At 40.7% G+C, this 13,281-nt stretch overlaps 1 protein-coding gene across 2 annotated transcripts in view; it reads right to left on the bottom strand.

Moving 5' to 3' along the window:
- Positions 1-13,281, bottom strand: part of NAV2 (neuron navigator 2) — a 213,198-nt gene that overhangs the window by 34,823 nt on the left and 165,094 nt on the right. For both annotated transcript variants that reach the window (XM_054515028.1, XM_036383390.1), the window contains 5 exons: positions 12,329-13,031; positions 8,410-8,877; positions 7,351-7,416; positions 6,103-6,147; positions 3,422-3,582 (listed from right to left, as the gene is read on the bottom strand). In XM_054515028.1, coding sequence (XP_054371003.1) covers positions 3,422-3,582; positions 6,103-6,147; positions 7,351-7,416; positions 8,410-8,877; positions 12,329-13,031 — 1,443 coding nt within the window. The remainder of the gene's footprint in view (positions 1-3,421; positions 3,583-6,102; positions 6,148-7,350; positions 7,417-8,409; positions 8,878-12,328; positions 13,032-13,281) is intronic.

The raw sequence follows: 13,281 nt of genomic DNA, 5'->3' as shown, positions 1-13,281 counted from the left end.
TCCCGACGTGGGAAGAAAGGAGAGTCTTGATGAATCTTGACCCCATGTTTCAGAAGCTTGATTTTATTATTTTATGATATATATTATATTAAAAGAGAATTATATATTAAAGCTATACTAAAAGAATAGAAGAAAGGATTTCATCAGAAGGTGGGAAAGGAAAGGGGAAAGGAAAGGGGAAAGGAAAGGGGAAAGGAAAGGGGAAAGGAAAGGGAAGGTTGGAAGGGGAAGGGATCTTGTGACTGACCAGACAGTCTGAGACAGCTGGACTGTGGTTGGCCATTAATTAGAAACAACCAGATGAGACCAATCACAGATGTGTTTTGCGGAGATAAACAAAACTGTACAACTTTGTGAAAGTTGTAAAGCCGGTATGTTTATTACAGCGCTGGACACATGTGGAGATTACTTTCTTTAAAGGACATGTGTACTTTTGGGGATGTCAGGTGTTTTTTTATCTTCTTCTCAAATACATATGCATACAATTTTACAATAGTTTCATACGTATTCATTTTTACTAATTCCGCATGGCATTTGCTGCTTGTTCTTCTTTATCAGAAATAATTTCTAGGTCAGGTTGACCTGCTCTTACAGCAGTCTCTGTCCCTCTTTATCACTCTTTGCCTCTCTCTCCCTTATCTCTGTCTTTCACTGAAGCAGTTTCTCTGAGCTTAGGCTTTTGCAGTCAGGCTAAATAGCTATGTTTTCAAATTATAGACTCAACTCAAAGACGTACATTTCACTTAAATCAAAATGGATTTCTACTCTGGAGAATTTCTACTCTGTCTCAGATGCACCTGTTGCATTCCCCAGCAGCAGACAATTATCGTTTACATTTTGTTCCTGAGGCCTCTCGGCTTCTCAGGAGAAAAATCCTGGCGAAGGGATATTTCAGAACATATCATGGCTACACACTGTCACTGTCACGCTATCTAAGAAATCCCTTCGCCAGGATTTCTTCTCCTGGGAGGATGAGAAGTCTCAGCTTCTCCATCTTTTGCCTGCTCTAGAATGTGGGCTGGAGATTGTTTAGCCAAACATGTGAATTGTTTTTAATTAATGGCCAACCACAGTCCAGCTGTGTCAGGCTCTCTGAGTCAGTCACGAGCTTTTATTATTCATTTTTGTTAAACCTTCTGATGTATGCTTTCTCTTTCTTTAGTATAGTTTTAGTATAGCATTCTTTAATATAATATAGTGTCATAAAATAATAAATCAACCTTCTGAGAACATGGGAGTAAAATTCTCATCTCTTCCCTCGTCCTGGGGACCCTCACAAACACCACACACACCCTTAGTGCCACCAACACGGCCTCTCTTGTTCTCCTTCTGTTATCCTCCACCAGCAAAGGTGTTTCCCCCCGCCCTCCACTTTAAGACACAAATTTTTGTCCAGGCACCATTGGTTTTCCAGTAAGGGGTATGCAAACAAGGCTAGTGGATGTGAAAACTCAAGTCAAATAAGGTCATTTTAAAAACTGTCTGTGTGTCCATAATGTCCATGTGTCCGTAATTCCACAAACAAGCTGAGTCACCTCACTAACACCTCCCAGGCATGGGAGAATGAAAGAAAATTATCTTGTCATAAACTAATTCATTAATTAGTTAACGAATTAATTAATTAATCATTTGAGGAATTAATTAATTATTTAATTTGGAACTGTTCTTCCACAAAAAATTGTAGTATTTTGTCTCTATAGAGCAGGACTTACCTTCTTCAAAGCCTTCGAGTTCTAAGAAAATGACATTTTTCTATGTATTTTAGTCATAAATATAAAGAGCTCTAGTTTCCTAATAGCTGTACAGTTCAGAACTTTCAGCTATGACATCCTGAGAACTGTAAATTACTAATTTTGCCTTAAAAGCCAATATTCTTCCAGCCAGTGTTTAGAGTACAAAAGTACTGTAATCTCACATTTCTCAAAAGAGCTTTTGTGCTAAAATTATGCCTGCTATTTACTAAGAATTAGTTCATTTGTGGGGAAAAAGAGAGAGCAAAATCATTGCTCATCTGGTTCCTCTTGGTGTGCTGTCCTTGCCTGTTTCTATATAGACCACCAACTGATACAGACTATTGTAGAAAACAGGATAATTCAGTTCACAGGTTCTTGACTTCCATATCATCATTTGCTCTTAAATTAGATGCAATGACCTTTCTTAACTCCAATATCTCTAAGCTCTCATCTTAAAAACATAGGAAAACATATTTTCTTTTTTTTTTTTTTTTGGTGTTCATTGCAGTTTGTGGCCATTATTTGAAGCTAATACAAATAATCTCCAACACTGTACATAAAGAGTTAAGTTTCTGGGCTTATGACAATAACTTTTTGGTTATTTTTTTTTAATTTAATGAATTTTCCTGACAGTTTGCTAGCTGTTGGAAATGCAGCCACGCTGTATGTATATTCAGCTGAAATTTTGCTAAGTGTCAGTTTATTTAAAGCCACTTATTGAATGTGTTTCTTTCCAGAACACTCAAGGAAAGGCTCTAGAATGTCATTACTGCAACTCAAAATGACACTAGAAATAAGTGACTGTGCAATCTGCTCCAAATTCCCATAAGAAGTTCACAAGTGCAAGCTTAACTATTTTGCACATAATTATTATCTATAAATTAGTTACTGTAAACAATATATTTATTTTAAACAATAATATTAATTATTATGGAGGGGCTTTTGAAAGTCATAAACAAACAGGTATTTTCTTTCCAAAAGTTACTTCAAGATGAAATTTACAAACCTGAAGAAACTGCAAAGCAACGAAGTCATATCTAAGCAGCTCAACAGAGATGAGCACCACTAGCACTTTAAATCAGGTTATTTCAACTGCTGATACAGTCAACTAGAACCTGCAATGCTTCATGGATCCTGCCAATCAGCATTTATTGTTTCCTTAATTTAAAATGTGTTTATCAAAGACATTAGGTGAAGGAATGGCAGTTTTTCTGATTTGAAACTCCTCTGATTTTTATATACTGCTTGACTGAGCTTTCTGCAATTTTCCAACGAGTCATTTGAAAAAGACAAAGATAAAACACCAAACTGATGAGACTGGCACACACAGCATGTAAAATGCTTGGATTTTAGAGGATTATAGATGCTGCAACATCTGCAGGCAACATCATATGTCCTCTAAGCACCCCAAGGGCTGATATCAACCAACAGCTCTACTGAACATTTTATAAACCTCACAGCTTATATTAAAGAATCTGATTAGTCCCAGAGAATCAAAGTTACTGCAAGAATGGCACCTTTGGGCATAGGAGATAATAATGCTAATTAGTCACACTCATTTCAGTGAGAGTGCTTCCACAGGTTCAATGTGGGCCTTGGAGCTGCTGAAAGAAAATTATCTTGTGCAACATGCTGCTTTCGGGACACACAATGCATTGCTGTGATTATTCAAACAGATAATTATTCACCAAGCTGTGAGAAGTTAAATCTGGTTCCAGAGGGTGATGTTATGCTGGATCCAGATGAAAATGGAGAATTGGCAGCAGTATCCTGCAGGCCTCCTGCTGAATGGGACCGGAGCCATTCCTTTGCATCCTCTTGACTACGGAGCTGGGAAGATGGAGTATACCTGCAAAAACAAACAGGTTTTTCACCATGAACTTTAGTATTTATCTGACTTTTTTGTTAAAAAAAAAAAAAGACAACCAAAAAAAAAAAACCAACCATGAAATGTCACAAGGCTTGGGGTGGGAGAGAGAGAGAAAAAGGAAAAAGGAAGAATCCTCGTATGAAATTAAAGGATTAAGTAATCTAAACCAAAGAGAATTCTGAATTAAGGAGCTGTTCCAAGCTCTTCCAACATGTTCCTAATTCATTTTGCCTCTGTTTGGTGGGGGGAAAGACCAAACCACAAACCTCATTCCAATGGCTTCAGGTGTAACCAAAGCAGAGTGAACCAAAAGTCACAGGTAGAAGTTGTGCTGTGTAGCACTGTAGGATAAAATGTAGTGTGTGCTACATCATATGATTTAAAAATAAAACTGTAACTTTGAAAACCTTTCCCTAAGTTATGCCAAAATTCTAACACTATTTAAATACTTTGGTACATCAGTAACCTTAGCTGACTCTTTGTGATATTATAATCAAATTCAAGTCAACAAAGCCATTATCAGGATTTTTTAAAACAAGCTGTGACCCAGTATTTCATATTCCAGAGACATCCATATAAGGTCTGTGGAGGTGTATCCCATTTAGTTCAAAACCAACAGCACTGAAACATCATAAAGGAGACTATGTTTAGCCTTTTCTGAAGGCAAAGAAAATAGCAGAAACATTGTCTATGCCAACACCAGTGGCAAAAAAACCACCCTGGCTTCAGCTTAGGTTTCATTTATTGTGTCTATGTGTGAAAAATAGGTATGTTAGGACAGGTGCTCTGTGAGCTACGTGATAGGGCACAGGTACCACCAGCCAGAGCTTCATGGAAACACTTCTCTGCTGATGGAATTCAGTGTCTGTCTTGGGCTATGCCATTGCCTTTGGACAAATATTTATGAGTTCCCTAGCTCTCCTTCCAAAAACTTACAGCCTATTATTTGCTGATATTATCTATTTAATTAATTTGATTCCCTTCAAGTAAATGTCCTACAGTAAGATATCACTTATTAAGATTATTTTAAATCAATGGGAACACTGCAAGAATTTTAAAAGTCAATCTGCTTTCAAAAAATGCATTCATTCTTCTGCTTATGCCTCAACACTTCAGCAGCAATCCCTGACAATCTGCATCTCTTAAACTTTGCATATAAATCAGTTTATTTAGAAAGGGGCGTTAAACAGTCATGTTACCTTAACACACTACAGATTTATTTTTATTGTCAGCATTAATACCTACCTCTTCAGCACTCAAATGTTTTGATCTTAGAAGAGAGTATTTATTAGAGACACAGTTGACCATAGAAACATTAAAACAAATTGCCATTTTAAGAAAGGCTTTAGTACTCAGCTTCATGGGACAAGGCTGCTCTGAAGAACAAAATGTACAGCACAGAAAAAATCACAGCTGCAGTTTCGAGACAGTGATCCCAGATGCTGCATTAAGCAATTCAGAATCTGAATTTTCTTAATTGTCAGAGATACCTTCTGTAAATTCTCTAACATGTAAAGCATTTCATTAGCATAGCTAATAGTAATTCTGGTTAGAATTGCTTGTATCAATGGGGAAAAAAAGTATGTTATAAAAATCACTACCTCACAGATGTACAAAATATGTGAGAAGACAACAGCTTAAAGTTCATTTGATGATTTTTTTTTTGTTATTTTCTACAAGAGTAGAGAATAAGGTATAGATTACATAGATTATAAATTATAAGATATAGATTAAGGTATTATGATGCAATTTAAAAAAAAAATTCAATATGTCCAATTTCATCCTGAAAGTTTTGGTGTTATCTTGTAAATCTTTTCTATTTATATCACAACACAAGGTTCTCAAGGTTAAAAAAACTATTTCAGGTCATTCCATGTAATAGGCACAGAAACAACAACATTACTGTTTTTAAATCAAGCCCAGGGATGGTTTGAGATGCTTTCCAGCAATAAGGCCAGCAAAAGCCACAGTTCTTGCTCAAGCAGTGAGGCCACTAGATGAAAAAAGCTCAGTTGTCAATGGCTTTCTTTGAGGATTGAAAGAAAGCAAGGAAGAAGGAAGAAGAAAGGAAGAAAAAAGGGAAAAAAGGGAAGAAAAAGGGAAGAAAAAAGGAAAAAAGGGAAGAAAAAGGGAAGAAAAAAGGAAGAAGAAAGGAAGAAGAAAGGAAGAAAAAAGGAAAAAAAGGGTAGAAAAAGGATAGGAAAAGGGAGGAAGAAAGAAGAAAGGGAGAAGAAAGGGAGAAGAAAGGGAGAAGAAAGGGAGAAGAAAGGAGAAGGGAAGAAGAAGGGAAGAAGAAGGGAAGAAAAAAGGAAGGAAGAAAGGAAGGAAAAAAGGAAGGAAAAAAGGAAGGAAAAAAGGAAGGAAAAAAGGAAGGAAAAAAGGAAGAGCATTGTTGCCACCTCTTGCAAACTGCGACCATCACCACCAGCCACAACAGAAACACAGAGCAAACTCCAAAGCCACCACAGAAGATGTTAAACCACATGGAAACACCAATACCTGAGTCCCTTCTTAGGCAAAGTGTTCCTATCAAGATGTGGGTCGCTGCAGAAAAGTTAAAAGAAAAGAACTTCAGAGAAGAACAAAAGGGAAGGAATCAGATCAGGACGAAGGACGCACAAACATCTGCATCACCTTTTCAGAGGAAAAGGTGCTGGGGCCTCCCTACAGAAACATGCACAGACCTCCTCACCAGGTGGGGTTTGCACAAACATGCAGCTGCTACCATGCCAGTGAACCACATCTCTTCACTGTTTCTCCTACCCACAATGAACAAAAATGGCTCTTTAAACATCAAATGGGTGTTTAAAAATCCACTTTTCAGCAGGCTATTGGTAAAACCTCATGGGAATATTCAAGTCCAAACTACCTTCCCATCATTTCTTTCAGCAGACACCCTTTAGGGAATGCACCTAATTACTGTAAAGAGGTATTGAGCCCAGACTGTTTAAATTTCCAAATCTTAGCCTAACTTCCATTAGCAAAGTAAAATAGACCGATCAGTTGCCCAAAACTCAACTATTTCAGTTTATGTTTTTACAACTGATGAGCAGAGCTTGTTAATTTGTTTTTAAAGAAAATACCCCTGTGGTAAGTAAATTAATTAAATTACAACCCTTATAGCTAAGTTACAGTATGGGACTAGGATAAAAATTACATCAGTGAGAAAAAGTGAGCTTGAATGTTTAGATTTGTGTCATCTTTTCCTAACTTTAACATTCATTTGTACAAGGATGACTGTAAAGTACCAAAGTACTTGGAAAACACTCATGAGCCAAGCTGCAGTAAGAGACTGACGACACTGAATGACACAGGGACTTCACAACAAAAGGGACAGGCCAGAAAGGCAGTGGGAAAAGCAGCATGCCAGAGGAATGCTGAAATGCTAGTGAGAGTTTAGATTTGTAGGAAAAAAAAAAAAAAAAGGGCATGACTTTCAAATTGCCTTTGGCAAAGATATGAAGGGTGGGTTAAAAATAGTCCCCCAAACCAAAGGGCATTCCCAAAATGAGAGCAACACCAAAAACATGCCAACTGTGCTGTATGCCACTCTCCAGATTGATTTGGGTGGGGAGATGGGTGTTTGCAGGGACTCTCACTGGCATGTCTTTGTGTCAGTTCACACCTGGATGATGAACACAACAGAGCACTCAACTGAGCACAGTCTGGCACAAAACAATTTGCTTCACTGAGATGGGCAACAAAACCTGCAGCCTTGAGCATACTCCTGTCCTGAGACAGCATTACCTGTCCTGTCTCCTGGGCAAAGTATTTCGGCAGAATTTGGGGCTAGCAGCAGGGGAAGAAAGAGGGCTAGAAAGAGCAGTCCAACAAGACAGAAAACAAGAGAAGGACTATTAGAATGAAAAGATGAAGGAACAAAAAGGAATTATAATAAAACACAAACAGAACCCCAAACTATCAGAACATTACATTCAGGTGCAATTTTCTCCGTTGAGATGCAGCTACAAACATCTTGCTACCTGAACTCATCACTACACCTCAGGACATAGCTGATTTCTAGTGCTTGGAAGGGTTCTGCTTTCACCTACAAGAGGTCCCTCAGAGACCTGCAGAGCTCACCCCAGTGTCAGCTTCAGCTCAGTGTGCCACCAATCCAGCTCTGATACTGGAAAATCCCTGTTCCCTCCTTCCTGCTCAGCCTCCTCCCAGGTCCTACCCTGTGTCCACATAGGTACCAGTGAATCTCATTGTACACAGAGCTGTGGAAGTGATCAGTCTGAAATACAATTCAGCTGATTGTTTTTCACTCGGATCCAGCTTCCAATAGGATTCACTAAGCATTCACATGAATGCTTGTGCTGAAATATTGTAGTGAACAACTGGAGACAGGACAAGACAGCAGGGAGAGGATGAGAAGGGACCAAGTGACGACAGAGATGGGGACTTGTCTTTTCAGCATCACCTCCAGTTTGAAAGTCATCAAATTCTACAATCAAAAAGCTTAACAGGAAATGGTTGACTTTTCAAATCAAAATTGGAGGGTTTTTAAAAATACCACTACCAGCTCAATTAACAGTAGATCTTTGGAAGGATCTGGTAGTGAAAAAAAGTTGTCACATTGGCTGCGACAGCAAAACAAAAACCTGTTCTGAACCCATCCTCCTGCTCTGACCTGGGCTCCTTTCTGGGAATAACTTATCTGTATGTTCTAGTCCTGGAGCTATCTGCACTGCCTGCTAAGAGGCACTACTTGATCTGTATCTGCAGCATTGGCTACTGCTGCCAGGACTTCATTCCCACTCGAGATACAAATGTATGGAAAGAAGAGGAAAACCCACTAACCTTTCAGACAACGTGGTCTTAACACTGTTGGTTCGGACGAAGGGAGTCAGAGAATCATCCTTGGAGGCTGGAATCAAGCCACTGGAGGAGTTGTGGCTCAGCCCACCTCCACTGCTCAGGGAGATGTCTATGGACTCACAGCTGGTGTGAAGGCTGCTGACAGACTGGTATCCAATGCCATCCTTGCTAACTGCAGAAGAACTACTGGCGTTGGTACCCCATGTCAAGCTGTTGGAAGGAGCTGAGTGTGCAGAGCTGGGGCTGGAAGCCAGTGGAGACTGGTTGAGATCTGTGTTTTTACCATAGAGGGGACTGCTGCCCCCACTGCTCAGCACACCACTGCCAGATGGGGAGTCAAGGTTACCCTGCTGGTTCATGGTAGCATGAGGGTTGGAGATGACTACTGAGTTTTTCATATTTTCAGCTGTTGTGATGGGAACTTGTTTACTAGGCTTGCCACCAAAAAGTCTGTAAAAAAGAAGACAGCATGAAAAATACATAAAATGGAACAGTAAACACAAGGATATCTTATATTTCATCTTAGCTTCAGAAAACCAGTACTGAGTACCTGATCCTAGATTGTACATATGCAACTATACATTTATAATCTCCTTGTGTTCACTGTCCCTTTCAAAAAAGCCCAGAGGCAATTACAACAGCTCCAAATCTATCTCAGGTGTGTCACCTTTGGATCATAACCAATACTTCCACCAAGCTAAAATACAGCTCCACAGAACTAAGATATAACCACATCCTCTTCTATTCCTTAAGGAAAAAGGACACCAGAGAAACAATCTGATGTATGGAATACTAGAGATTGGAAGCTTGCTGACCGGGTAAATTCTGCACAAAAGCAGCTTTTGCTGGCATGCAACAAAGTACTCATACCAAATGTAGGCTTGCTTCATTCCAAGCTGGCTGGAAACGGTATTTTTAGTGGAGAATGTGATGCTACCTGCTTTTTGGCACCTGGAATTGGCTAGTAAAAAGCTAGGTGAGTTCCAGAAGTTGAGGAGGGAGGAGATGGAGGAGGCTGACCACAGCATCACTGCTGCCTGTGATGCAGCTCACTGCCAAGGAAGCAAAGACCCCAATTCCCTCAAAAACAGTCAATGGGAAACTTCTCAGAAGTGCCCAAGTGCCTCAGTAGTAAAGTAATCAATCATTCCAAAACTGATCTTCAAAATTAGGAAGGAGGAGTATCTTCCACTCCAGCTTCAAACTCCACCCCAAAACACTGCTTTTGTTTCTGCCTCTTGGCTCCTGTAACTACCTTTGGAACCTCAGTTTTCCTCACACATACCTGTATAGATTTGCTTTTCTATCATTCACTGTGGATGACACCTTTCAGAATAGAGGTCTACAGCACTTAGACACAAGTGCTCCTGAAGACTTAGGGGTGGGCGTGCTCCAGGCAGAACTTTCTCTGCTTTGGAGCATGTCCAGGTTGTTGGACACCTGGACACTAACTCACACTGTCCATCACTTCCCAGAAACACAGGCTGTGCTAGAGCTGGGCACCTGGAGCAAGCCCACATTTTAAAAGAAAGAGCTCCTGTTGCTCAGCTATAGCAGGGAGAGGGAAGAGTGGACACATAGGAGCTGTGAAACCATCAAGCTGATGTTGCTTCTCATTCCCAGAGCTCGGGAGGAGAAGCTGATCTGCTTCCCTTCCTCTCCAAAGACTTATTTTTGGGTTTAAGTAGCCAAGAGGCTTCCTCATCAGAGTTTTAGGCAGCAGCAGTAGGAAGCCTTGCTAGGGCCCAGCTTCTGCCAGCAGTGGTGGAATGATGCTGTGAATGGCCCAGCAGCAGTGTCCAGGCTGCACAGGTGCTTCCTGCAGCTCCAGTGCACGAAGCACACCTGAGCTGGGCAGCTGCTGCTACATACTTGCCACAAGGCACCTGGACAACACTTCCAACTGAGAGGGCAGGTTTAGATCAGGCATAAGGAAGAAATTCTTCCTTGTGAGGGCGGTGAGGCCTTGGCACACTCTGCCCAGGGAAGCTGAGGCTGCCCCACCTCTGGAAGTGTTGAAAGCCAGGCTGGGTGGGGCTTTGAACAAGCTGGGATAGTGGAAGGTGTCTCTGCCCATGGCAGGGGAATCAGAATAAAATGATTTTCAGGGTCCCTTCTGACCCAAACCAGTCCATGATTCCATGGCTCTCAGCAGCTCTACCAGCTTAGGGCACTCCCCAAGGTATTCCTGTGCCAGAGCATACAACCTCTTCAGCTGCACTGGGGAAGCCACTCTTAAAGAAAGCATCCCAGAGCTCAAAAAACTCCAAATACCCACACAACAGTTTGATAAACTGTTTTTAAGTTACCCCCTTATGTATGACAACATGGAAGTTACATATATTCGTGAACTTAGAGGTAAATCTGTACCATTACAAAGGTATGGATTCCAATTCAGTGTGTAAAACCAAAAAAAAAAAATACAGGGCCAAGAGGAAATAAGCAAAAAACAATGTCTGCAACTCAACTACAAAAATTAAGCTCAAAATCTTCTTTACTGTCATCCTAGAAATCAGTAATAAGCAGACAAGGCCCAATTCAACTCTGATGCATTTCAACACATGACAACTTTGACAGGCTGGTGAAAATTCAAGTGTGAAATTGTAAATCAAATGGGGGAATAGTTAAATTGAGCCTCAGTGTCTGCTCTTTGAAGTTTCATGTATTTCTAATGTAGCATTTCAATTACACAGCCAGCAATGCAGCTTTTTAGTAATAAAAAATTCCCAATCACATTCCTGAGGCACACTGAAATCACTGAAAACACTGAAAATCTGCATTTACCATCGTGTATCCTATAGAAGTGAAAAAGGGCTACTGGAGTTTTTAAGTAGCCATTGATGAAAATTACATGTCCTAAAGTACATGGCTTATCTATTGTTTACCAGGTACAAAATAAAGTATCCTTAATTATCCTCACACAGACTCTTCAAATAAAACCACCCATCTAAAAACAGTTTACAGCATCAGCCTAAGCTGCCATCACAGCCATTATGCTTGCACTGGTGCTTCAGATGGAATGTGGCTTTCTCACATCACTGGAAGCAGGATGATGGAGCATAACTGTATGGGTATTATGGGCGTCACGACAAAATGAAATGCAAAACACTGCAACTTGAAACACACAAGCTACTCAAATTCAGTTGAAAAATAATATTAACAGAACTTTTCACCAATATCAAGGCTCTGATATACACTGCATCAACAATTAGCTCCTCACTAACTATTTGTTAATGTTAGTGTGGGGGGGTACTCTCGGAGAAACAGAAGACAGGATTTTTGTCCAAAAAACAGTATTAAATAAGAAAATTTAACCCAGCTTAGACAGTAATTTTATTTAAGGTTCTTCTTCACAGGCTAAAATGTTGAGTCTTGCAACATACTGGGTTAATCCACACAAGCTATAATAGCTTGCTTTGGGTGAATCCAAGTCTGGCAGGTCAATGCCACTGTCATCATGAAAATCTGAGATAACCCTCCAGTTGTTGGTTTATTTGATCCATCACTGGAATATTTCCAGGTTTGTTACATATACATCTGTGCAAGAACTCTTCAGTAACCTTCAGGTAAGAAAATTCTTATATCTGTAATATCTGCACAGATGAAAGCCTCCAGGTATGATTTCTGCAACAAGGTGACTCAGATTGTAATTGCCAAAGCTTCTGCCAGACAGGTTTGGTTTTTTTCCTGAACGTTAGACTTCTGCTGCTGTCGCGTGACGCCCTACGTATCCACAACACTGGCCAAGCTGTTTATATGAAATTAAATGTAAATGCCAAGACCTTGAAGTAGGACACTACAGAGAAAGTGCTGCACCGAAGCCAGCCGGGCCTGGCTGGCAGAGTCCTGCTCATTGAGCTCCCACTAACACCACTGCAGAAGCGAGGAATTTGTTGCCTACCTGCGCAGGGTGGGAGAGGCCACATCGGGGTACTTGACTCCTTGCTGGTGGGTACTCTGAGCTCCGCTAGCAGCAGGCTGTGATGCAGGGTTCACTTTAACAGAATTACATGAAGCCACGCTTTCGTTGTCAGACGAAATCCCTTTCTCTTTATCAGTCTGATTGACTAATCCTGGCAGAGAGCTTCCAAGGATTACCTTGGCAGGCTCTCTGATTTTAGGGACAGGCAGCCCAGCTGACTTGCTGCTTATGTTGGAGTCTATGCTACTCGTGCTAGATCTATTCCCAGCTCCACTTCTGCTACTGGATTTACTGGGCCGGGGTAAGCTACGGTACTGAAGATTAGTTCGTGCACTAAGTGCTAAGTAGCCATCATCCTGGTTCTGGGAGCCATCAACACTAGTCTTCCGACCAGTGGTCCTACCCATGAGTCCAGATGACTTGGGGATCTTTCCCAAGGTAGCCGATCTACTGGTGAGAGTTGCCCCACTGGCAGTGATTATGGTCATGCCTACGGCTGACCCGCTCTGTTTCTTAAATCCAAATGTATTAGCATTAGCAGCAGCTGTCCTAGAGTTACTTGTGGGAAGCTTTTTGGATTCATCACCACTGCTGCGTCCTGCATCTGATGGGGAACGTTTAACATGTCCAGCTTTAGGAGATAGTCTACCCTTTTCTGATACCTTGGCGTCATCAGTTTTCCCTACAAAAATAGAAAAAGAATTCTAATATTTAATGACTTGAAAACATCAAGCAAATGATGAAACTCAAAGCAGCATGAAAAGCAAAAGCGTGTTAGCCACTGCAGCGCGGTTCAAAGTTATGATCTAGTCTGCACTGAGCTTACATGCCACTCTAGTGAGTTACACATGCAGACTTGCCAAAGAAAGTATGTGGTGCCTTTGCCTTTGAGAATATGAAAAGCAGAACAGCCTCACGTAATAGTGACAGAT

The sequence above is a fragment of the Molothrus ater genome, chromosome 6, assembly GCF_012460135.2.
Source record: "Molothrus ater isolate BHLD 08-10-18 breed brown headed cowbird chromosome 6, BPBGC_Mater_1.1, whole genome shotgun sequence".
Classification (NCBI taxonomy): Eukaryota; Metazoa; Chordata; class Aves; order Passeriformes; family Icteridae; genus Molothrus; species Molothrus ater.
The sequence above is the reverse complement of the archived record's forward strand: the minus strand, read 5'-3'. Positions and strand labels throughout refer to the sequence as shown.